General features: G+C 45.0%; 9 protein-coding genes across 12 annotated transcripts; 5 read left to right on the top strand and 4 right to left on the bottom strand.

Annotated features, from left to right (window-relative positions):
• Window positions 1-100: 100 nt before the first annotated feature.
• Window positions 101-22,470, bottom strand: LOC117592317 (KH domain-containing, RNA-binding, signal transduction-associated protein 2). Of its 3 annotated transcripts, XM_034285995.1 has the most exons (8): window positions 22,460-22,470; window positions 4,824-4,833; window positions 2,123-2,307; window positions 1,931-2,052; window positions 1,501-1,865; window positions 1,353-1,442; window positions 1,109-1,203; window positions 101-818 (listed from the first exon to the last, which is right to left on the bottom strand). In XM_034285995.1, the coding sequence occupies exons 3-8, from the start codon at window positions 2,286-2,288 to the stop codon at window positions 679-681; spliced, it is 978 nt and encodes a 325-aa protein (XP_034141886.1). In that variant the 5' UTR covers window positions 2,289-2,307; window positions 4,824-4,833; window positions 22,460-22,470; the 3' UTR covers window positions 101-678. The 3 variants fall into 3 exon arrangements, with proteins under 3 accessions (XP_034141886.1, XP_034141887.1, XP_034141885.1); XM_034285996.1 differs by lacking the exons at window positions 4,824-4,833; window positions 22,460-22,470 and adding an exon at window positions 20,618-20,631 and having other exon boundaries at window positions 2,123-2,304; XM_034285994.1 differs by lacking the exons at window positions 4,824-4,833; window positions 22,460-22,470 and having other exon boundaries at window positions 2,123-2,349.
• On the top strand, window positions 2,386-3,068 carry LOC117592321 (DNA polymerase epsilon subunit 4). Its single transcript, XM_034286000.1, has 2 exons — window positions 2,386-2,625; window positions 2,684-3,068. Exons 1-2 carry the CDS (start codon window positions 2,460-2,462, stop codon window positions 2,965-2,967), a joined length of 450 nt encoding a protein of 149 aa, XP_034141891.1. The 5' UTR covers window positions 2,386-2,459; the 3' UTR covers window positions 2,968-3,068.
• LOC117592314 (KH domain-containing, RNA-binding, signal transduction-associated protein 2) lies at window positions 3,451-6,154 on the bottom strand. 2 transcript variants are annotated; one of them, XM_034285990.1, is made up of 5 exons: window positions 5,896-6,154; window positions 5,332-5,836; window positions 5,163-5,264; window positions 4,923-5,104; window positions 3,451-4,132 (listed from the first exon to the last, which is right to left on the bottom strand). In XM_034285990.1, exons 1-5 carry the CDS (start codon window positions 6,152-6,154, stop codon window positions 3,987-3,989), a joined length of 1,194 nt encoding a protein of 397 aa, XP_034141881.1. In that variant the 3' UTR covers window positions 3,451-3,986. The 2 variants fall into 2 exon arrangements, with proteins under 2 accessions (XP_034141881.1, XP_034141882.1); XM_034285991.1 differs by having other exon boundaries at window positions 3,990-4,225.
• Window positions 6,616-9,400, top strand: LOC117592316 (KH domain-containing, RNA-binding, signal transduction-associated protein 2). Its single transcript, XM_034285993.1, has 4 exons — window positions 6,616-7,070; window positions 7,135-7,696; window positions 7,758-7,858; window positions 7,923-9,400. The coding sequence occupies exons 1-4, from the start codon at window positions 6,827-6,829 to the stop codon at window positions 8,165-8,167; spliced, it is 1,152 nt and encodes a 383-aa protein (XP_034141884.1). The 5' UTR covers window positions 6,616-6,826; the 3' UTR covers window positions 8,168-9,400.
• LOC117592315 (28S ribosomal protein S29, mitochondrial) lies at window positions 9,836-11,159 on the bottom strand. Its single transcript, XM_034285992.1, has one exon. The coding sequence runs from the start codon at window positions 11,119-11,121 to the stop codon at window positions 9,937-9,939; it is 1,185 nt and encodes a 394-aa protein (XP_034141883.1). The 5' UTR covers window positions 11,122-11,159; the 3' UTR covers window positions 9,836-9,936.
• Window positions 11,383-16,016, top strand: LOC117592312 (DNA repair protein RAD50). Its single transcript, XM_034285988.1, has 10 exons — window positions 11,383-11,539; window positions 11,594-12,164; window positions 12,224-12,437; window positions 12,504-13,682; window positions 13,752-13,818; window positions 13,875-14,231; window positions 14,285-14,454; window positions 14,520-14,780; window positions 14,844-14,946; window positions 15,014-16,016. Exons 1-10 carry the CDS (start codon window positions 11,471-11,473, stop codon window positions 15,950-15,952), a joined length of 3,930 nt encoding a protein of 1,309 aa, XP_034141879.1. The 5' UTR covers window positions 11,383-11,470; the 3' UTR covers window positions 15,953-16,016.
• On the top strand, window positions 16,019-16,579 carry LOC117592322. The gene is made up of 2 exons (XM_034286001.1): window positions 16,019-16,287; window positions 16,340-16,579. Exons 1-2 carry the CDS (start codon window positions 16,108-16,110, stop codon window positions 16,544-16,546), a joined length of 387 nt encoding a protein of 128 aa, XP_034141892.1. The 5' UTR covers window positions 16,019-16,107; the 3' UTR covers window positions 16,547-16,579.
• On the bottom strand, window positions 16,307-17,561 carry LOC117592319 (probable palmitoyltransferase ZDHHC24). The gene is made up of 2 exons (XM_034285997.1): window positions 17,253-17,561; window positions 16,307-17,184 (listed from the first exon to the last, which is right to left on the bottom strand). Exons 1-2 carry the CDS (start codon window positions 17,482-17,484, stop codon window positions 16,553-16,555), a joined length of 864 nt encoding a protein of 287 aa, XP_034141888.1. The 5' UTR covers window positions 17,485-17,561; the 3' UTR covers window positions 16,307-16,552.
• On the top strand, window positions 18,051-20,163 carry LOC117592313 (pickpocket protein 28). The gene is made up of 7 exons (XM_034285989.1): window positions 18,051-18,190; window positions 18,242-18,442; window positions 18,507-18,788; window positions 18,844-18,959; window positions 19,028-19,116; window positions 19,165-19,750; window positions 19,816-20,163. The coding sequence occupies exons 1-7, from the start codon at window positions 18,084-18,086 to the stop codon at window positions 20,109-20,111; spliced, it is 1,677 nt and encodes a 558-aa protein (XP_034141880.1). The 5' UTR covers window positions 18,051-18,083; the 3' UTR covers window positions 20,112-20,163.
• Window positions 22,471-24,095: the final 1,625 nt, after the last annotated feature.

Here is a 24,095-nt window from a genome sequence, read left to right as displayed (position 1 = left end):
ATAAATTCATAATTTTTTATTTGCTTATTTTAAAGGCTCTTGATTTCTTTGATGTCACAAATGGAATTTTGATCTGTGATAATTGAATCGGGTTATAATATTGATTATGAGTACTTTATTCTCGACTCTACTGCTACAGACTCGTGTAAATATAATGTATATATATTGATTATCTGAGGATCGGCCGATTCATTAGATTCGATTCGATTCGGTTAGATTAGATTATAATTGGCTCTGATTGGACAATGCTTTCTTTATATTCGTTCATGATGTTTCATTTTATTACACATTTATGGAGAAGAATAATAATAGGTATGTATGTGAATGTGGAAATCAGGAAATCATAATTCAAAACAGTAGGTAATTGTAATCGATATTGATAGGGCGCTTCTGCTCCGGTCCGCTGACATGCGCAAGAGCTCAAATAGATTTATGGAAATTATGAATTAAGTTTCAATTAATATTCTTGGAATTTTATAATTATTCATTATTCATTCATTGTATACTCGTACTCTTATCAGGCCAAGAAGCAATTGATTTCTCATTGATATTTCGTTTTCAGATTTTGGTTTTATAAACATAAACATTGTCCTTAATTATTCATTCGTTTATGGGAGAGAGGTGGAATCAACTTGACTTGAGTTCAACTCGGATTTATTTGAGCTTAGTTTTGTAATATTATTTATATTTTTTGAGTATGGTATACGTATTGGGTTTATAGGACTTGATGGGCGGTTCGCGCATACGTTTCATGTCGGTTGGATATGGCTGTGGACGTTTATAAGCCGCTGCATTTGTTGGTATTATTGATGGACGTGCTATAAAATTGGTTCATTATTACTTTTAGTATGTTATGCGTGTTTCAAGAATGGTTTAAGTCGTTAAATATAAAACGGTTGATTGTTATTATAAAATTAGTCATTATTTTGGTTTTTTGTTTTTTATCTTTAGAAGTTTCAGGTTCAATCACTTGTGCTACAAACTACCCCAACGAAACCCATCGAAAGTGCGACCCCTAGAATTTAGAGTGAGGGAAAAGAGTAGATCTAATAGATCCTAGGCTCTACGAACTACGACTGGAAGCAAAAGGCATTTCAACTCCACTTACGTTTGCTGTACTCATAGCCCGTGGGTGGGCCACGCTTGGGAGGCATACGATGTTGATGCTCGTATGCGTAGACCGCCTCCTCTGCCTCTTCGGCTCTATAAACAACAACATTTTTAATTAGAAATAGGATCAGTCTTTAGTCAGGGGCTAAGTTGAGATGCTGCGATGCAAGGCCGCTCCGGTCGGTTGGGTAATCCTGGTTGGTCAGTAAATTATACAAAATTATACTTTACAATTAACTTACTCGGGCGGATTTTCCGCGGCTCTCTTGATCAGGTTTATATACTTTGGAGCACTGCTGCTGCCAGCCCCAAACTTCTTATCGAATACAGATCTGCAAGCAGAGCATTAATCAGCGAATCATTTACTCATTACTAACTCCAACAACTTACCTGTAAGCCTCAAGATTCGGTCCATGGATGCTTTTGGCTGACTCGGGATCCATTTCCATGAGCTCACGCAGCTGCTCGTGCGACACTTCGTCGTTTTTGTCTGGAATTAGATACTTACGAATCTCGGCCAGGGCGTAGGCAATGCGGGCATAGCACTCGGCCGGGGTGGCCACAGTGCTGACCTCGAGGAACAGATCCTTCTGCAGATGGGAATAGCGCGGGTCTCCGGAATTTCGCAGCTGCTCCTCCTTGTTGCGATCGCGAATAGAGCTGCGCCCCTTAATGGCGATCTTGCACTGCGTCTCCTCCTGCAGGCGGCGCAACGAGTTTCCTTTGGGGCCCAATATCTTGCCGGTGAAATTAAACTGCAAGTGGCAGAGCGAGACGGATATGGTAACTGCTGGATGCATGTCCGATTACTCACTCATACCTTTGGATATTGCTTGACAGGTACAAACACCTTTTGGGTGATTTTCATTGGCTTCTGCTTGTACACATCGGCGTAGAATTCCTTGCCCGGAATGCGACCTGTGCAGTAAACACGGTCCACAGCTGCAATACAAAATATGAAAATGCATAGTTAAGTTACATTCACAATGGATTTTCAATTAAGTCGGTTTACCCTCGTCAATCAGCAACGCGCACAATGGAAACTCAGCGGACAAGCGCGACCGCTCCTCGTCCAAATCGGCCAAAAACTTTTGTGCCACCTCATTCAAGCGCGGCTGGTGATCATGCACCGGTGGCTTTTCAATGAATTTCTCTATAAATTCGCCTGAACCTTCCATATTTAAACAATTCGTTTCAATTTTAGTCGCACTGGAAAATTATGTGTATAGTGCTAGAGATGATTGATTGATGTGCAAATATATCGATAAGTGTTTGTTGATTGGTAATCGATACTTATGGCGGCATTAGAACCACGATTCTGTAAATAAACAATTAAACCATAAAAAACAATGGCTAGCGAAGACATCTTTCAGAATGAATGCTCCGAAGAGCCGGAGCTAGAAGTTGAGCAGAGAATGGAAACAGAGGATGCAGCCGAATCAGAGGATGAAGCAGAGGCTGCGGATACAACAGAAGAGACGACCCCAGCAGCCGACGCTGCGACCGAGAAGTCCGGTAAAACCAAATGCTTTAAATAAAAGAAGTGTTCACCTCATCAACGACTTTATTTTAGTGGGCAGCAGGTCAGCCGCCGATCACGAGCGTGCGGCAAAGCTAACCCAGCTGCCCCTGGGACGCGTGAAGTCCATAATGAAGCTGGACCCAGACCTGCACTTGGCCACGCAAGAAGCTGTGTTTACTGTGACCAAAGCAGTGGAATTGTTTATTGCCTCGTTGGCCCGGGAGTCCTACAAGTTCACGGCACAGTTTAAAAAGAAAACGGTTCAAAAGAAAGACGTGGATATGGCCATATCGGTGGTTGACTGCCTCTTGTTCCTCGATGGCGCCCTGAAGTGAACAGCCCTTGGACTTGGGCTGCAGTGGATTAAACATAATCTTGAAGATGTGAAATAAATATTATATTCTCCCACCCATAGAGGAAAACAAGCGATAATGTACGTTTATTTTTTTATTATTATAATTGTATTTTGTTTGTTTATTTTAGGGTAGTGTTGCGGCAGACATGTTCTGTTGTATTCAGCGTAAGGGTTAAAGTTTAAAAATAATATTAAAATTAATACAAAACAAACGTTGATTCGCATGAACAGAAAATAATAAAAGTATACATTGAAAGGACAACGTTGAACGTATCCGAATACTCGTTTCTGGGGAATAGTAACGAAGCCGGCAAATTGGGTTTTTGTTTTCGTTAATTTTGTTTTAATAATTGATTTTATTTGTTGGCGAAGAAGTTTGTTTTTGTTGTTGGTTTTAGGGGGGCGCTCCGTTGAGGATACTTACTTGGACGTTGGGTAACATGTACATGTCTCGACCTTATTACTTGTTGGTTTATCTTATGGAACAATAATTGGAAAACTTAGACTAACATTTCGCTGTGATGGTTTTTAGAAATGAATTCATTTGTTGGGGATTTTTGTTTTGTTTTTGTGTTCTGCTCTCTTCTCTTGTCTTGTTAAATTAATGCGGCTGGGCTGTTTACTATAATAAAATCAGTTTTGTATTTTTGTTTTTGTTTTGCTTTTGTACAAAGATTTCAAGTTGTATAAAATTTGATGCATTGATTTCTGTTTCGGATTTTCCTTTGATTGCTTTTAGATTTTGGAACACTATTCGAATATTGGAACAATTGCAATAAAAAATTAGCTGTTTATCAATTTATTTGTTTTTTTTTGTTTTTTTAAGGCAATATATTAAATATGTGTGTATAGTTGGATTATTGAATTTTAACATTTGCTTTTCGATAATTTTGTTTGGAATATTACTTTTATTCTTTATGCTTAACGTTGTTTTGTTGTTGTTGTTGTTGTGGTTGTTGTGGTTGTTGTAGTTGTTGGGATTTTTGGTTAGGCGATGGGTTAACGTATTTTCGGATATGGAGCCGAGCGGTAACGCACGCTTTCACGAGAACGTGATCCAGTTTCGTACTGAGCAGATGAATGTGATCCCGAGCCCGTGGTGGTTGGGCGATATGACGATGAGGAGCGACCATTGCTTGGTTTTGCTATTTTGAAAAGAATTTTATTTGTTGTTTAGATTTTTCATTGTTTTTGTCTCTGTGGTGCTTTTCTTGGTTTGCTCTCTGTTTTATACTCTCCTAAGATATATACAATGGTAAAACGAAAAGGAAATAAATAAATTGCTTAACCGGTTTTGAATGCACTACACCCTGGGAAATCTATTCCTCTGCAATTCAATTGAAAGTACATTTTGTTCGCGCTTAAAAAAAAGTTTTACAAACTTTGCATCAATTTGTTGTATGAAAATTCATATATCACAGCTTGGATTACTTGATGTGCATGTATTTTGAGCGTTAATTGCCGTTTCCTTGATGCTGTTTTATAGATTGGTTTTCTAGATATGAATTAATATGAAACATTTGCTTTGATTGTAGTTCGGATGTTTTTTCGAGATGTTTTTCGTTACTGTTTTTTTTTTCTGGACATGTTAGCAGTCTTCCAATTAATGAAGATGATTTCTGGCCGGTTGTACTGTTTGGTTGACCTCGCCTTTGCTCAGGCATAGTGCATTTAAAATCTTGTTAAATATGGTGGGATGGGTTTTCGTTGATCATAATTTTGAGACGCGGTTAAATGGCGGTTTCTGGTTTTCTTTTCTTTTTAATTTACTTTTCTTATGTTTGTTTTTCGGTTTTTTTCTTTTGTTTTTTTTCTTTGCGCGTGTTTAGTTTAAGAGTTTATTTTCCTTTCTATTTGTTTCTTTTCGCAATCTCTGTTTTTCTTTGGCCTGCTGTGGGGAAAACATTAATAAATCATACGCGGAAGTTTTCTTACCTGGATAGGCCGTCGCATACGATGAGGAGGAAGAGTGTGGGTGGTACTCACGCCTGTAGTCACGCTCGTAGGAGGTGCTGTCGTACTGGGCATGGTGGCTCGAGTGCTTCGACGACTGTGGTGGCGGTGTCGCATATCGGTCGTACTCCCCATGATGGTCGTACAGTTCGTGGTCCCTTGATCTATTCAACGGAAGTCGTGAGTACTCGGGACTGGTAGAATTAACTCTTCCTAGCCTACCTGTGGGTCTTAACTATGCCGTAGCTTGGATCGTCCATCACATACCGGGCCTTCTCCAGAATGGAGTACACTTTCGGCTTGGACGAGGCTGGTGGCGGCGTACTGTAAGAAATGCAATCCTCAGTAATTGTTCAAACATCAATCAATCACTGTCTTTCCACTGGCATACCGAGTGTTGTAGGCTCCGTGCTCGCCATATGATTTGGAATAATGGTGAGATTTCTTATATATCCGCTCCTTTCCATCCATTTCACGCAACTGTTCGAGGCGTATGTCGTCATTGGCGTCAGGTATCATGAACTTACGTACTTCACCCAGGGCATAGCTGATGCGGTGATAGGCCTCGGCTGGCGGGGCCACTGTCGATATTTCCACATGCAGATCACGGCTGAGGTGTGCGTATTTGGGATTCCCAGAGCTGCGCAACTCCTCCTCCTTGCCATGGTCACGCATTGAGTTGCGGCCCATAACGACCATTTTGCACATTGTCTCCTCCTGCAGTTGACGCAGTGTGTTGCCCTTGGGGCCCAGGATCTTGCCAACGAAATTGAACTTGGGATACTCCTTGATGGGGAATAGCACCTTCTGGGCCACACGGATCGGCTTCTCGCTGTACACGTTGGCATAGATCTCCGGCTTGGGTATGCGACCGCTAACCAATATTTTCTCAACCTCTGCGAATAATGGAATAATCGATTAGATGCGCTACTTATTACGTGTCTCAGCCACTGACCATCGTCCAGCAGACGCTTGGTTATGACGTGCTTCTTCTCCAGTGTCTTCTTCTCCTGCAAGCACTCCTGCAGATAGCCATTTGTCTTTTCGTTCAGCTGGGGTGTGTCCCTCAGTCCGGCGTGACTGGCGTTGTGGCTACCGTCCGCCTCGGGAGTCTCCGGAGCACCCCCGCCGGCTGCTGCTGGCTCATCATCCCTGCGCTTTCGCTTGTAGTCTGCAGTGTCCTCGTTGTAGTCTCGATCGTAGTCACGCGGCATAGTTCTCAAATTTGTACGTTTTCAAGTGGAAGTTCGTCGAATTCCACTATTTGGAAAATTTTACTTGGCTGAAAAAATTATTTTCTTTTTTTTATGCATGTATGTATTGCAGTGTGACCGCGTAATTATTGATAATATATACCGTCAGACCCTTAAAATTAAACTAAGATATACCAAAACTATACCGTAGTCGTAATCATATTTTTAATACTGAAACAATAATTTAATCCAATTGAAAAATAAATTTGGCTTATTATAAATTTTCCTTTTTATTGGATTGCATACCTTATGACCATATTTTTTTACAAATTTGTATTGGAAATAAATATCTGGTTCGTCCGCAAAAAGCTAAATAGAGACGACACTTATAACAGGCGATACCGATAACTAACAGCGATAACAGCTGTAGACTAACAGTGCACTTCGATACACTCACGTGAAGAAGTCAGCGCAGCGTTACCATATTTCGGCATAAACATAGTAAAAATATACGAATAAAATACACACTTGAGAGAAAAAAAAATTAGGGCCATAGGAAGGTTGCAGTCACACATTTGCCAAAACCGAATCGAATTGACTGCAAAGCGTGTGGCGCACAGTGATAACGACCCACTATTTGGCAATAAACGAGGCGACTAATTGAGAACGGGCTCCGTTGGGGAAGCAGGACAAATGGCGGAAAACGGAATGCGTGTGGGCCCAGGGTCATCCGTAGTGGCGGCGGCTGTAGGCGTTGTGGTTGCGACGGGCGGCACAGTGGCCAGCAATGGCGATCACGAAAACGAACATAGTGCGAATGGGGATATCGAGAAGGCTCAGCCGGCGCCAGCCATCCAGAAATACATGCAGGAACTGATGACCGAGCGGTCGCGCATGGAGAATCATTTTCCATTGGCAGTCAAGCTAATCGACGAAGGTAATCGATTCAAAGCGTGTTTTCTTCTTGACAAGTGCTCAGTTTCCCCAATCCAATCTTGCAGCCTTGGAGCGGGTGCAGCTGAACGGGCGCATACCCACGAGAGACCAGTACGCGGATGTCTACCAGCAGCGCACAATCAAACTGTCGCAGAAGGTGCACGTGCCCATAAAGGATAAGAAGTTCAACTATGTCGGCAAGCTGCTCGGCCCCAAGGGCAACTCGCTGCGGCGCTTGCAGGAGGAGACGCAGTGCAAAATCGTCATACTCGGTCGCTTCTCGATGAAGGACCGGGCACGCGAAGAAGAGCTGCGGAACTCGGCAGACGCCAAATACGCCCACCTGAATCTTCCGCTCCACGTCGAAGTATCCACCATTGCCCCACCTGCCGAGGCATATGCCCGCGTGGCCTACGCCCTGGCCGAGATCAGGCGCTACTTAACACCGGATAAGCACGACGACATTCGCCAGGAGCAGTACAGGGAGCTCATGGAGGATCCCGAGGCGGCCAAGAAACTAACACTGCGCCAGCTCCAGCTGCAGTCGAATGTGGCTGCCAGCAGCGGACCACCTCTGTCTGGTGGCAACAGTGGCAACGGCAACAATCGCTCTGGCGGCAACTACAGGTGGCTACAGGTTGACCCTCCCACTGACCGAGTCTCACTAATTTGATCCTTTTGCCTGCAGACACAAGTTTCAGCAGCAATCGCATTATCACCACAACGAAGAGACTGTCTACTATCGCTCACACACAAACGCCTACCACCAGCCAAAGCCCTACGTGCCACGTGAGTGTTGGGTCCTCGCCCGCACTGTTGGGTTTCCATTTAGCTAATCGTATCCTTAATTCAGCCAACCAGCGGGGAAATGCCATGCACACGACTATGCAGCCTCAGACGATTGTGCGAGCCTCGCCGCCCGGCATGGTGGTCAGTGCGGCCAACTTCAATGGGCGGAATGCCGGCCTCGGCAATGCCGGTGGTGGCGGCATAATGGCCAATAGCATTGTGACCACCACGGGCGGCGGACTCGGTGGCACAGTACAGCAGACCATGCGCTACCGTCCCGCTGCCCCCTATCAGTTTGTCAAGAAATAATATACACACAGTGCACAGCCATTGTTGAACCATTTCGCGGCCACACCATCACACCAGTCATCGCCATCACCATTGTACCATCCCCACGGATCCACGCCCATCCACGCGAATTCAAACGCTGCTCCAAAGGTAGAAGTAATCATTATAAAAAACATTGAACAGAACAGTTTATCACGCATTGATGTTTGCCAATGTTTCGAGAAAGTGAAAACCAAAACGAAACGTATCGAATCGGTAAATGTATGATTAAGAAAACTAGCCTAAGTAGACGAATGCTCTAAGAAACAGATGACGAAGAGGATCGATCACCCAGCCCAGCCCCCCCACGCACACACACATCAAACACACCCCACCTGTAAACACACGGAATTCGCACATCTTGGGCATCCGCGCTGGGAACAAATGTAATCAGTGTGTGAGTGTGTGTGTGTGTGTGTTGTGCTCTGGACTCTGCGAGCATTTGGAAGAACCCGAACACCCCTCATTGTGGATCGAGTCGAATCGAATTGAATTGAATTGATTTGTTTTGATTATATTCAGGAAGGACCACCCCAGTTGGCCCAAAAGTCCTTGTTTTTGTTTTTAATCTTGATTCTTTATTATTATTATTATCATTATTATTTTATTACTGACGAATATCCTTTCATTTTTAAGTATTTACGTCTGCCACACCCCAACCCCCCGCAGCTGCTTGAATTTTATGTAGGCGCTTTATTTATCCATCTCCCTGCGTTTTTAACCCACCATTTTGCTTAATGCATTTTTATTACGTTTACGATTAGAGGAGGCTTATTATTATTATTATTATTATTTTAATTCGTTACGTTGCCACGACAGAGAAAAAACAACCTTTTTCAGATGAGAGTATGAATAATATATACATACACCTATACAGATACACACACATACACCGCAGACATACATGAATACATACAAACATACATATATATTCAAAGCATCAGCATAACTACATTAAAACCAAATGAAAGAACTAGTAAGGAGAATGCAAAGGAGAATGATTCTACATAGATCGAGGAGGCGAGGATAGCCTCCGACAACACGATAATATAACGTATATAGCCATGCCCACAACCGACTCCGACTCCGATAAAGGGAAGAAGTAAGCAAACAAACACATACATAAATACATAATTGTTATTGTTGTTGAAAGCAACTCAAATTGTAATAGAAATTATGCAAATATACATACGAAATATGACGACAAATGTTAAATTGCAGCTTAGTTATTATTATTATTTCGTTATTCCTCCACCCACACCCATCCCCTGCTGCAAATAGAGAGATGTGGAAAAAGTAAATATGAAATGTAGAAGATATAGAGCAGCACTTGCTATAGCTACATAATCGCATATAGTAGAAGAGATGCCACCCCACCCCACTGGAGTTTGAGTTAGAGTTTGATTTTGTTGATGATGCGCTTCTGAAGCCACACAAACTGAAACCACACATTGATTTGTATTGATTTTTGAAACCAATATGCATATACATACAGACATACATATATATACACACAACAAATATTTACTATATTCTTTACAGTGCATTATTATAAATTGCTGATTATCGTTAAATATAATTCCCCATTTGAATTCGCCGTTGACTAAATGTGCACCAAAAACACAAAGAAAAACATAATTAAATCCATAATTATTCAACAAAATTGCACAACTACTATTATTGATTTTCATTTCTTTAACAAGTCGATTTTATTTACGATTATTAGCTAACAAAGATGGGACAGTTCCCCTCTACAATGACTTGACAAGCTGCATGAGCGTGTAGGGATTCTTATTGCTCATGAACTTCAGCTGCTCCTCGAAGCCCTTCGGCGTCTTGTTGATCCAGTGGCGGTCCAAGTAGTAGTTTATGTAGCTGTGGAACTCCTTGTCCGTGTAGTTGTCCACGTGAACTGGCACAAAGGGATCGATGTGCTCAAAGCCCGCTGTGCCCAGCAGATAGCGTGGCATATACGAGTCCATGTAGCCCTCGGTCATGGCGAGCTTATCAACGGACAGGATGCAAACTCCATTGGTCCAGTCGTAGCTGGTGATGTCGAGGAAGGGCTGTGTCAGCGTTATGCGGTCTGGTGTCACCCGTTGTTTGTTGTCCGAGAAGATGCGCGTTTCGGGATGGAAAAAGGCGTTGAAGCCGTCGATGGCCACCATTACTTTGCACTGTCCCGCCGTCGAAAGCTGTTTAAGCTCTGAAATCAAAGCCACCGTTGTTTCCGTGGCGTACTTTATGCGCGATATGCCATGCTCCACCAGCTCTATGAGGGTCGAGCCGGCGGGTGTGCTCTCGCGCTTGCTCCACACATACTCCTTGCTCGTCTTCAGCTGCAGTTGCTGCAGCAACTTGGCATTCTGCGTTTTGAAATGCACCAGCCAGGCGGCCGCATCGAAGGGCAGATCGAGCATACCCTCCTGAGTGGCGTTGGATGCCTCCTTGGGCCGTTTCATCCAATTGGGCGCCCAGGGTACATGAACCAGCAGAAAATCATTTATGGCTCCGTAGTGTAGAACATGGGCCATGGTCAATGTCTTGCCCACACCATTGTCTCCATAGAGCACATAACGTACCACAGGCTTCGTCAGATCCGCGTTCTTAATGTAGTGGAGCAGCTCCAGCGCCGGCGATCGCACCATGAGGCAGGATTCGGTGAAAGTCTTTATCTGTTGCTCGTACTGTTTTGGCAGGCCACCGCCGGTAAAGATCTGTTTCTTCTGCTCCACGGGTATGGTGTAGAATTTGGCCACATGCAGGGCCGAGTGCTCGCCGGGATTGGCAACGGCCGTGCGGAACTCGTTTACGCTTGCTGCCGCTGTTCCCTCAACGGGAGACGCTTCCGCATTCGTGGACAGTTGCAAGACATTGCGCTGAAGTTGTGTGGAGACACGAGACAGGTTCCCAAAATGTTTTCGAAACATTTTCATTAACAATTTCCGGATTAAATGTTAAATAATAATAAAATATCGATACACGATAGGAGTTCAGGGATGGATGCAACACGTTCATGTAAATTCAATAAATGTTTTTATGGTTACAATTTATATAAAGTCACTTTTCAAAAAACTTATAGCTCAGCTATTATTTCCTAGTTAATTATTTATATTTAACAATTTCGTTGTTTTTTTTCCATATAATTAATCGATTGTTGTATCGCCTGTTGATTCGCATCACTCCATCCCTGGCAGCCCGGCAAAATTGCGTCTTGTGAAATTGGAAATTGGAAAAATCATTTCGAATCGACTGGATTTGTTGAGCTTTGGAGCTAAACAAATCATGTCATCAATTGACAAACTTTCGATTCAAGGCGTGCGTAGCTTTGGATCTAATGCAGAAGATCTGCAGGTAAGTGCTGGCTTTTAAAGAGCTAAATTTAACCTTGATTAACCGGAATTCCAGAGCCTAACATTTTCGTCGCCTGTAACACTGATTCTGGGCGAGAATGGTTGTGGAAAGACCACAGTAATAGAGTGCCTAAAGTATGCTCTGACGGGAGAGTGCCCGCCTGGCAGTGACAGAGGAAAGAGCTTTGTCCACGACCCAAAGATCTTTGGGCTGAACGAATCCCTGGCGCAAATAAAGATGCAGGTTCGGGACAAATGCGGTTCCCGCGTCTCCATCTGTCGCACCATGAAAGTCTCGAGCAAGCGTGGCAAGGTCTCGTTTGAGACTATGGATTCCACAATTAACTTTCTAACCGATGCGGGAAATACAAAACGAGACAACCAGGACTCGTTGAGCGGTCGCACCGAGAACATTGACTTGGCCATCTCTGACTTCATGGGCGTGTCGAAGGCTATCATAAACAACGTCCTATTCTGCCACCAAGAAGACTCCAGTTGGCCGCTAGACGAGGCGAAGAAATTAAAGGAGAAGTTTGATGCTATTTTTGGCATTACCGAGTACAACAAAGCCCTGGATAAGATCATTAAGTTGCGCAAGGAATCCATGGATAAGCTGAAGGTGATGGGTGAGTGTCTAAAAATTCCGTTTAAAACCAACCATCATCAATGTGTTCTCACGCAACAGAGGCTGGGATGAAGCATGTGGCATATCTGAAGGAAGAGATGGAAGTGAAAACTTTGGGCCTGCAAAGGGCTCAGAGCAAATGTGAATCCATCAAAGCGCAGTGCAGCGCTTGCGAGGAGGAGATGAAACCCATTGAGGCAAGGCTGCAAGAGATCCGAGACATTGAATATGAGATTGGAAAACATCAGGCACAGAAGGTGGAAATAGATACCAAGTGAGTGTGTTACATCAATCATTCATTTCTTTACCAAAATCGGACCATTCCTCTGCTATTTTACAGGCATAAGAACTGCAAAGAGCAAATTTTAGACATTTACAGGAAAATCAAGACCCATTTTGAGGGTTCCTTGGTTGAATTGGATCTCGAGATCCGTAACTTTGACCAACGAATGTCTGAAATGAGGCACAAACGCTCCGAAACGGAGGAGCAATTGTCCGAATTGAAAAGATCCCACGCCGAAGTGCAGCAGACCCAGACTGCGCAGGACAAAAAATGTTGCTTGGCCAAGCAGCAGCACCAGAGCGAACAGGCGTGCAAGACGCAGTTGGTGAAGAGGGTCAAGGATTTCTGCAAAGAGTTACAAATCTCCATACCTGGTGATCTGATGGCAGAGCCCGAGAAACTGGTTGACTTACTCCACGACATAGAGGTGGTGATCATGAGCAAGCTCTGTGAGATCACGGAAGTGTCAGACCACAACGATAGCGCGGATAAGGCCAGGCAGTCAAAGATCGACGAACTGCGCATTGATTTGACCAAGTCGGAACAGGGCGTCACTGCACAAGAAAAGCAAAAGGAGGCCTGCAAACGGGAGAATGATACGCTTGAAGTGAAGATTCAGCAAATCGAAACTTCAATGCAGCAGCTGAAGCTGCTGGAGAAGCAGATAGCAGACGCCGATGCCATCTACGAGCGCACATCAAAAAACTTCAATCAGGAAAATTTCCGGGAAATCATAGCCGGCAAAAAGGTCAGCATAGCCCAGAAGCAAGCCCTCTTTAAGAAACTGGATGAGCAACTGACTTTTCTGGGATCCATGGCCAAGCTGGTGGCCGAAATGAATCTTAAGGAAAAGGAGCTGGAGAAGAAGAACCAGGAGATCCATCGTGTGCGCAGTCGTCACTCGGATAATTTTGGCAAGTTCTTTAAGGAGCCCATCTCCAGCAATTATCGCCGCTCCATGCAAGGTGCCTACGACAAGGTGCGCCGCGAGATTCAAGAACTAAACGAGAAAGCCAATGCCCAAAAGCTCAAGGAACAATCGTATGAGATAAAGCGCAAGAATATTATTGCGGACATTGCACGCATGGAAAAGGAGCTGAAGGAGGGCGAGGAGCTCATATTCCAAAAGTGTCGCTCAACACCATACGATGAGCTGCTGGAGCGCAGCAAGCTGGCCATTTCCAAGCTGCAGCTTGAGCATGGTGCCCATAAGTCCGCAGAGGCTCTGTACAAGAAGTAAGTCCCAAAATGATATTTCGTCGAAAAGGGTTTCGAAACTAAACTTCAAACTATGTTTACTCCAAGGTATATACAAAAGATTAATGAAGAGCCATGCTGTCCCCTATGTCATCACAATATGTCGGGCGATGAGGTAAGGTTTGTGTACAGGTCAACAGTTGGATATAATATGTAATGCTTTGATTTTAGGCCTGCGATCTAACCACCGAGCTGTCCGATGAAATACAGAAGTTGCCCGACAATATCAGTAGGTCGGAAAAGGCTCTGAAGGCCGAGCAGCTGAAGTACGAGAACTTGCTGCAAATCAAACCCAGCATTCTGAAGGTGAGGGAGCTCAAGGATATCTTGCCCAAGAAGAAGGAAGAGCTGACAGAAATCGAGATTCTTCTGGGAGAGACTGTCAGTGAGTATGAGACGTTGATTGCTCTGATTGGTGAGCCCACCCAAAACATGGACATCGCAAATTCGATGCTGGGCGATATGACGATGCTTGATGAAGCTCTCAAGGATTCTGTTCGAGTTAAGAAGGAGCTTGAACAGCTAAAGGTAATCGGATTACTCTATGAGGTAACAGAACCCTAACAGATATTTGTTTTTAGACCAAATTACCTGATTCTTATGATTCGAGTGTGTCCATGGATGCTTTGCAAGCGGAAAAGAGTCAGGTGTCCAAGGACTTGGAGACGGAACGCAAAGATTTGGACAGCACTCAGCAAACCTTCGAGCAGCACGTCGACGCTCTCAATCGTTTGCGCGAAGTGAAAAATGGGTAATGTCTTTGAGCTTTCAAGACATTCTTCTACAAGACGAATAATCTCCCCTATCATTTTCTAGACTAAAAGATAAGCAACTAAAGCTGCAGGAGGGGCTGCAGAGCTTGCCACAGTTAAAGGAGAGGAGCAATGAACTGACTCAACTTCTCGTCACCATAACCACAGAAATAGGCCAACTCAAGACCAAGATTCAACCACTCAAGCAGCAGCTAAGGGCTGCCATTGACGAGAAGGAGCAAAAGAAAGAAGCCGAACGCACACAGCTGACCCAGCTAAATGCCAAATATAATTCCTACAAAAGTACAGATCAGGATATACAAAGGTAGGTCCTACAAAAAGATTGCAGTTTTAGCTAACATTAAATCTGATATATTTCCATTGTCAGATTGCATAAAGAAGCTCAGGCCTATGCCAAACTGAACCTTCAGAGTGAGATCAGTAATCTTGAGGACTCCATAAGGGCCACCAAAGAACAGCTAAAGCAATTGGCAAGTGATTTAGAAATCCTCCTCCTCTGAGAAAAAACCCTCTTAACAGTTAGCTTTGATTCCGCAGGAGACCGAAATCAATGCGAAAACCGTGCATCTGGAGAGCGTAAAGACCGAATGCCTCAATCAGCAGACCATTGAACGCGATCTGCGAGACAATCGCGAGCTTAAGCAGCTGCAGGATAAGGAAACAAAGTTGAGGGAAAGCTGCGAGACACTGGCCAAAAAGTTGGGAAATTTGGACTTGCACAGCGTCAGCAGGGAGAAAGTTGATCTGACCAAGAGACGGGATGCGGGCACAGTGCGCAAGGGAGAGCTGCTGGGCCAACTGGGTGAGATCCACAGTCAGGTGGAAAGGCTGCAGAGGGAGCTCGATGAACCGCAGTTCAGGGAGGCAGTTAAGAATTTCCGAAAAGGCAATTTCGAGATGCAAGTCACGCGTCGCAGCAATGAGGACTTGGCCGAGCATCGATTTGCCCTGGAATGGGCCCTCATACAGTTCCATGCGGAGAAGATGGAGAAGATCAACCGGCTAATCCGGGAGTACTGGCGTATGATCTATCGCGGCAACGACATCGACTATATACAGGTGAAGACGGACGAGGTCAACACTGAGGCATCTGCTGATCGCCGCAAGACCTACAACTATCGCGTGGTCCAGTCCAAGAACAACACAGAGATCGAAATGCGTGGACGCTGCAGTGCCGGTCAGCGTGTGCTGGCCTCTCTCATCATCCGCATGGCTCTGGCCGAGACTTTCAGCAGTAATTGTGGTGTCTTGGCGCTGGACGAGCCAACCACGAACCTGGATCGCATCAACATCACATCGCTGTGCGATGCACTCAACTGCATTGTGGAGGAGCGCCAGACGCAGTCCAACTTCATGCTAATCATCATCACCCACGATGAGAACTTTATCTCCTCGTTGGGCAAGATCACCAGCTATCATCGTGTCTTCCGCAACGATGAGTGCAAATCGGTTATCCGCAAAGTGCAGATCACTTGAATCATTACTTGTTCCCCAGAGAATCTCTTTAATAACTTTTTAATAATAAATTATCTAAACTGTAGCCTGTTATCGTAATGTTTGCTTTGCTTGTCAAAAACATCAATTCCAATAATTGATAATTGCTTGAATAGAGTTTTATTCAGTCTCCGGGCATGCACAAAGTCGCGCTGTTGCTGCTGATGCTGATGCTGTTGACAATTCTTCTCGCCGGCGATGCTCTTGGCTACTCCGTGCAGTTTGGTATGATGCACCCACTGGCTGTGCCCATTTATGAGGTGGAAATGTGCCCCAATAAATCTGAAAAGTTTCTCGATGTGAAGTACAGGCAAAAGGTTTGTTTTCTATCATTTGTAAATAATGAAGTACTTTTATATTTCTATGCAGGATAAATTGATTTCCAACATTAACCTGATTTTGGTCATGGACGAGGGTCAAGTGGAATGGCTGGTGGATGCATCCATACTCAGTGGCGGAATCGGCTGCAACTACACCACCCTGCGATTGAGCTGCAGCCAGCCCGAGGAAGCGAAAGTCACGGTACTCATCTACGGACTGCCCAGGCGTGACGCCTCAAAAATACACATATCCTAAGCTACATCAGTCTTTGCTCTCCTTGGCGGTGGTAGAGTTGGTGGCCTTCCAGTGGTAGCCATCGTCGGGTAGATCGCTGCGAATGAGTGGAGATAGCCAGGCTATGTGCATGCGCACCCCAAAGACACTTCTCAGGTTTTTCCTGACTCCTCGTTTGTACTTGAGCTTTCGCTGCTTTGTGCGATCGGCGGAAACTCCGCCACGGAGCACAATGGGCACATGGTAGCCCAACAGGAGAACGCCATACGCCAGAGCCAGTACATTGAGGCTGTAGAAAAGCAGGTAGATGTTGGTCCAGAAGCCGCCAGTCACCAGCAGCAGCATGGGGCAAGTGAGCTTGAGGAGCGTCAGCCAATTGCAGTATATGCTGCCATGGATGATCCACATGTAGATCGAGTTGTAGACCAGGGCATAAACGGAACCCAAAAACAGGTAGAAAATAAATCCCATGAAAAAACGGTGGTTACGGTGGCCGATGCAGCAGCCCGTGTAGAGGCAGTGGTGATCCCGCTTCAGTATACAAGCGCCGCAAATCTTGCAGTGCCACGATCTGGGCGGGGCCAGTCGATTGCACTCTGTGCACTCGCGCCACTCAAGACGCTCTGCCGACTGCTCAGGTGGCGGCTCCACTTGCTTGACTGTGGATTGAATTGGTTCTTAGTTCGCAGCACTGAAGCATCCATCGGCTGGACTCTGTCTGGCTCACCGTCAACGCTAGTGTCGATCATCATGCAGGCAATCATGTTCCCCTTAATGTTGAACACCAGAAACATGGCCATGAGGAAGGTGAAGGTGTGAAAGAAGCCGCCCGGCTCGTGAAATGCTGGCAGCACCACAACTATCTCGAATATGAACACAATCGGCAGAAACACGCCGATGAGCAGGAAGCACAAGACATCTGCCAGTCGCCGGGGCAGCGGATTGCTCCGGATTTTCATTGTATTATCTTTGGTATTAATGTAAACAAATGTGCAGGTAATACCGATCGCAGTGCTCAGAGTTCCAGTACTGACGATAGCTCTCGCTTTGTTTTGTCATCACGTGCGGCCGAGCTTTCATTGCGTATGGGGCGAAAAGCTTTTGCGGTGGCACACAATTCGAGCGGAAAGCTTCGCTTGCCAGAGCTTCAGTCGAGAGGGAAACTTTATCATATTAAAAGAATATTTAAATCAATTACAAACTATTTCGCAGGGCAAAGACTGTGCTCCAGCAGTTTGATGTGGGACTTGTGGAAGCGGAAGAGTGATACAATTCGTTTATCTTATCAGACACGACCGCACGACATGTGTACGTAAACCTAATTGAATGAAAATGCTTGGGGCGGCGGGCAACTGTTGTCAAAGTAATTAACTTGAAAGGATTTACTTCGGCGCAAATCACCGCAATCGATAGAGAGCATTAATTATTTGGGTCTTTAATGTGGGGGTGTTTGTTGCTGATTGCCCCCAGATATTAGGTATTTATGGAGACGCCAGCAGGAATTAGCCAAATAGTTGCAATGGAATCTTCGGGTGCACCACAAAGGCAGGGATCCTCCATGTTTCTGTTGAGGAGTCTTGGCAGGAGTCTCAAGGAATTCCTCAAGAGCACCGGACTGCATGGTCTGAAGTTTGTTGGAGACTCCAGTCTCAGCAGTTGGGAGAGGTGAGAGAGAAAATGGGATTAACCCAATGTTCCTTTCACATCCGACATTAGATCTTTTTTCTTTTGTTCATTTGTGGTCGCCTTGGTGGTCACGTGCAACCTCATCTCGAACATCTACGCCAAGTGGGATAGCACTCCGGTGATAATTGGGATCAGTCCACAGGCCACATCCATTTTGAAAGTTCCCTTTCCGGCCATCACCATATGCAACATGAATCAGGTTCAGAGCAGCCAAGTGTCGCATTACAGAGAGTAAGTTTCATAGATTTCAATCCATGTGGATAGACCACTAATCGGAAAGACGGAATCACGCTAGGGGCTCGGATGAGAGCGCAATTTTGAAGCTGTTATGCAACTCCGAAATGGAGGACTCTGAAGACCTTGACGATGACGTGTCCCGTTCAAACTTTGCCCAGAGTACCCTCAGTTTATCTGATTTCGTTTCGAACCACTCCCAGCGCTGCGATAAGATGCTGCTTTACTGCAGATTCAATGCCGTGGAGCACAACTGCTCGCACCTGTTCCAGCAGCTCATGACGGACGAGGGCCTGTGTTGTGTATTCAACTTTCAGCCCCCAGAGTTCCTCTACAAGCCATTGTAAGAATAGATTTCATATTGTGGACAATAACCCTGGAAATTCTCTTTCCTGCAGTTCAAATAGCAGACGAAATTTGACAATGAAAAATGGTTTTGAAGCGGTCAAATGGAATCCAGAGACAGGTTATCCCGACAAATTACCAACCAAATATTACCCAGCGACAGCAATTGGTGAGTGATCAGCCGCATCAGGCATTGGGCCCGTGGAAGCCAAGATAATTAGTTGAATAATTGTCTAGGAACTGGAATTGCACTGGGATTTACTGCTGTTCTCGATGCGCAGATGAGCGAGTACTACTGCTCCTCGACCAATGGGCCGGGCTTCAAGGTGAGAATACTTGAATCCAGGTTAACTCGTGCTGAAGTAATTTTGCAGGTCTACTTCCACAATCCAACCGAAGTGCCTGTTGTCAAGGAGGCAGGACTCATCACAGCCATTGGCTTTGAAACCAACTACCGCATGGAGGTGTTACGAGCGGAGGCAGTGCCAGCAATTCGCTCCATTTCGCGGGATGGTCGTCAGTGCCTGTTCGGAAACGAGAAGGACCTGATATTCTACCAGACCTACACGCGGCTCAATTGCGAGCACGAGTGCATGGCCGGATACTTGTACGAGTCCTGCGCCTGCATTCCCTTCGTCTATCCGCAGATCTACAGCAATGCCACAACGTGTGGCATGAGGGACACTCTCTGCCTGCATCGGGCCCAACAGGCAGCCATCCGACCGGGATGGGTCAAGTGCCGGCAGCAGTGCCTGCCCGGCTGTTTCGACCTCAGCTACATGGCCAGCGGCTTCTCCTTTCCCCTGGCCACCAGCAAATTCCAACTGGCCAATCCGCTGGTGGAGAGCATCAACAAATCGTATCTGAGTGGGAATATAGCCGTCATCAATGTCTACTACCGGGAGTCCGTCTACTATGGCAACACGAAAAACGCATACGTGGGACTCACAGAGTTCCTTTGTAAGTTGTGCTCCATTCAATCAGTATTCAAATCTAACTTTATGCTTCCATTTCGCAAACACCAGCTAACATTGGAGGAGTGATGGGCCTCTTCATGGGCTTCAGCGTAATCTCTTTGGCGGAAATCTTTTACTTTCTCCTTCTGAAGCCTCTCGTAGAGCTGTTCCTATGGAAAAGGTCCGCCCAGGTTGATGCACAAAATTCCATAAAGCATAACGCATTTGCCATGGAACAGCCAGAGATGATCGATAATAAAGCCATAGTCTGGCACACACGAGAGCTGTATCCCCAGGGACCAAAGCTAAAACTCAGCAGAACGGTAAAGAGAAACCGAAATAAAACAAATGTATTCGCCCAGTGAGAATTCACAGAACTGCGAATATGTACAATTGGTACTAAATTATTAAACCTTACATATGTAAGTACATAGCTGGGCTGCCACATCATGCATATCATTTGCTGACCAGCAAAAAGAAAAAACTAGAATGGAAATAAGTTTCATCTAGAATTTGATGAAAAAAAATCCAAATCCATTACCACAAAATGAAACACTTGAGTAATTGAATAATAAATAGCAAACCCCATAAACATTTTGCCATTTCAATTATACATGACAAGTAAAATTTAATAAAATATACAATAGTTGCGGTTGTACGTACAATCGCATTTGTCTGCCATACTCATAAGTATTTTGACCGGATATCAGATGCGAATATCAAACGCTGCCTGATTAACTTTAATCTTGAGTCTTGAGTATTCCCAGACGGTTGATTGATATAGGTACATAGGTTCAAATAAGTAAAGCAAATTGTGGTGGAATGTTGTACATACATATAAATGTGTGTCTGCATAATTTAACTCTCTGAAGCAGTTTGCTTTTCTCGGAACTCGTGAAACACTCACAGCTGCCGACCATCGCCTGGGAGCAGGCAGATGGGTCCAAGGCAAAGTCCGTAATAGTATACTGTGGACGTGCTTAATGCAATTAACTAAGTTTCTTGGTTAAAGAGGCAGAGCTAAGGGTGTACTAAGTATCACCCTTATTTATACTATGTATTTTATGTCAATAAGAGCATTTTGGCCAAAATTACTTTTCCCTGTGCGCTGTGGGGAAGTACATAAAACAAGAATTTTGCTTGCCTCCTCATCCTTCTCCTCCTACGCTGGCTGGGCGGTAGCTCCCCGTTGCGTTCGGTTAACTATCGAAGATGGTACATTTCTCTGTCGTCTTGCACTTCGGGCTTCGGACATACCCGTGGCTGGAACACGCCCGCCTCGCCACAGAGTCTCTTGCGTTAATTACTGACCTCAACCTCGCACGTAAAGCGACTAATTTTCGCACACAGCTATTCCGGGCAATGCATAGACTGCATTCAGCTCTCTGCTCTTCCTTTGCATTCTGCTCGACATCCTCCGCTCCATCCGCTTCTTTAGCCATCTGCAGACAGTTTCTGAAACCGCCTAAGGTGCTGATGCTGCAAAACAACAACAAAAAGGGGTGGGAAAGGCGGCAACGGTACAACGGTACAACGGTAAAAACGGAATGAAATGCATTCTCGCATTTGAAGACAATTTGCAAAATTGCATCGCTCTTGAGGCTTGCAGGTGCATTCCATATGCTTTCTGCCTTCGTGTTCTTATGATGGCGAGTCAACAATGCAATTGTGCTTTCTTCTCTTGCTTCTTGCTCCAGCTGTGCGGTGCGGTACAGTGTGCTTTAAAAGTGTGAACACACCACACCATTCTAAATGGGAAAACTTGTAAACTAAAATCTTAGATAAGTAAGATATCATGTTGCCATTGAATAATCCGGCCGGCATTCTTATGTCGAATCAGAAACAAACCCAACAGATACTGTCCGACTTTTGAACCCTCCTCTTTTTGCACTTTATCTTAGGGGATTATCTTTTCTAAAGACTTAACAAACTTATCTACAACTGTCCAACAGGAGTACAATGCACTGCATGGCGGTGGCTAAGGGTAAGGGAATGTGGTCTGGGGTTCAGGTTTTCGTGAGGGATTCAAGGAGGCCATCTAAAACCGACTACAAAAAGCTTTGCTCTCGACCATCTTTCAAGCGATAAGACAACTGGTGCAAATGATTACGACGTGTTCTGTGGGAATCGTACACAACATCCAGAGGGCGAATGCTTGGGCAGAAGGGCAAATGTAACAAGACAGCGACAGAGCCAGACAACGATGCTTCGTAAATGTCAAGAGCAGAACTAGATTCAATTCTTTATGGCTGTGTTAACGAGCCAATTCCTGTGGCTCCCACCGGAGGTGGGATACCACAAACTTTGGCTTTGGCTCTGTCTCTGTCTCTGAATGAAAAATTATGCCATTAAAATGGTGAAAAAAGACCGCAAATAATATTTAAAGTCAGCTCTAGATAGTTTTTGCTGTCAAGAAGAGGGTTTAATGAACACACGAGTAATTAACATCACATTTTCGGCCAAAACTTGTCAGCTTGAGAATGAAGTTTTCGCTTCCCTTTTCCCTTTTCCCTTTTCCCTCTTTCCTACGATATACTCTCACTGGGCGCGAGACTGGGGAGAAACTCCCTGATTAAGGTATAAATATTTGATGCTAGTGTGGCCCCTGAACCACCCAGCCCCCTGACAGATTCTACTTAAGCATTGTCACTTTATGGGGTTCCGGTTCTCAGTTATGCATGAAGTGTATTCATCAAAATATATACGAGTAGACTCCGAAAATGTCAACGTGAATGATGCACAGCGTTGCTGGCGCGTGTGTCAAGTGGCAGAGCCTGGAAGGCTAGATATGATAGATGGTGGATGGGTGCATGCAGGGGAAGCAATTTAATCGAATACCAAAAAGTCTTCTTTCCAGTAACCCATACATAAACACAAACACACAGACGCACACGCACACGCACACGCACACACACACGTGAGTGAGCAGAGTTGCATGCGGAAAAGCAATTAAAACTTCTTGTCAGTGTCTCGGAAGCGTTTGTTCATATTTTATGATGTTTTCGTGTAGAAAGCTTGATTATGAATGTGTCACCAAGAAGTGTTGCTACCGTTTCACCCTCTCCGACACGCGTCCCTCTGTCTGCCAGCCGCTCTCTCTATCCCTCTTCCTTAGCCGGTGACTGTTGCATGCAACGAGACTGCCTGCCTGCCATTGAGGTTGCAAGAATAATGTATAACATATTACACATCCGCTCCGTCGCCACTGTGCCAGTGCCACTGCCAGTGCCAGTGCCAGTGCCACTGCCAGTGTCTCAACAATGAAGATGGAAGACCGAATTGTGAGCATTTTAAATGTGCAAAGTTTCAGCAAACAAAACTTAAGGCTCGGCTACCTAGCGCCTGATCTCTCGCTTGGCCATGCCCGTATTCGATTGAATAATTTATTGAATTTATCATGGTGTTTGGTTGAGCATTTCCCCATAGCGGTTGAGTGCATCAATATTTTCTCGTAACAGTTTGATGGCTGCCACTTAGGAAGCCATATTTGGGCCGAGCCAAGCAGCAGCAGCAGCAACAACAACAGAAGCCAACAATATTGGCCTAATGGAAGCTTGCAGCCATAATGGCACTCGAACTCACACCGCCACCCGTTGGCTTACATATACATACATTTATGTGTGTAATATTTGCTACTGCCATCACCCAAAAAAAAGGGTTTCATAAGAATGGTTTCCCTTGATACCTGCGGCTGAGAGCTAGAAACTCGTCGAAAATATGCAAATTTGTCGTCCTGACATGCACACGTTGGCCATCCCCAATCCCAATCCCACACACACACACACTCCCACTCCCACCCACTCCCACACCTGCCTAATGCACCAAAATGCATTTTAAATTGGGTAATTTTACACATGCCACGCCGCAGGCAGCAGCAGCAGCATCAACAAGGGCAGAAGGTTCGTGTTTAAAAATGTTTGCGAGCATTTTGGTTTGGGAGGTTTTCGGATGGGACTGATAATATTCATTGCATCAAACATTCCAGTTGGCTTCTGCTAGCCCGAGGGAGGGAGGGAGGAGGATGGTTGAGTCGGTTGGGATAAGCCTGACAAGCTGAATAATCAGGACCATCAATCAGGCAGGACTGGCCGGGCCATGTCGCTCCGTGCCCTGCACACCTCATTAGCCTAATCGTACAATTGCGCACGGCCGGACGGACACACACATAAACGTGGCTTAGATGGGTCCTTGATGTTGGCTGGATGTGGGATTAACTTCACCGCAATTTGCCCTCATGCGCTAAACAATATTTCACTTTCAACAGTTGACTTCTCACGCTGCCGACAGCAGGCTTAACATTTTAAATCCGGACCACCACAAGACTTTTTGACTTTTCCATGATGTTTTTT

This window comes from Drosophila guanche, unplaced genomic scaffold, assembly GCF_900245975.1.
Source record: "Drosophila guanche unplaced genomic scaffold, DGUA_6, whole genome shotgun sequence".
Taxonomy (NCBI): Eukaryota; Metazoa; Arthropoda; class Insecta; order Diptera; family Drosophilidae; genus Drosophila; species Drosophila guanche.
Note: the sequence above shows the minus strand (reverse complement) of the source record. Positions and strands in the feature narration are given on the sequence as shown.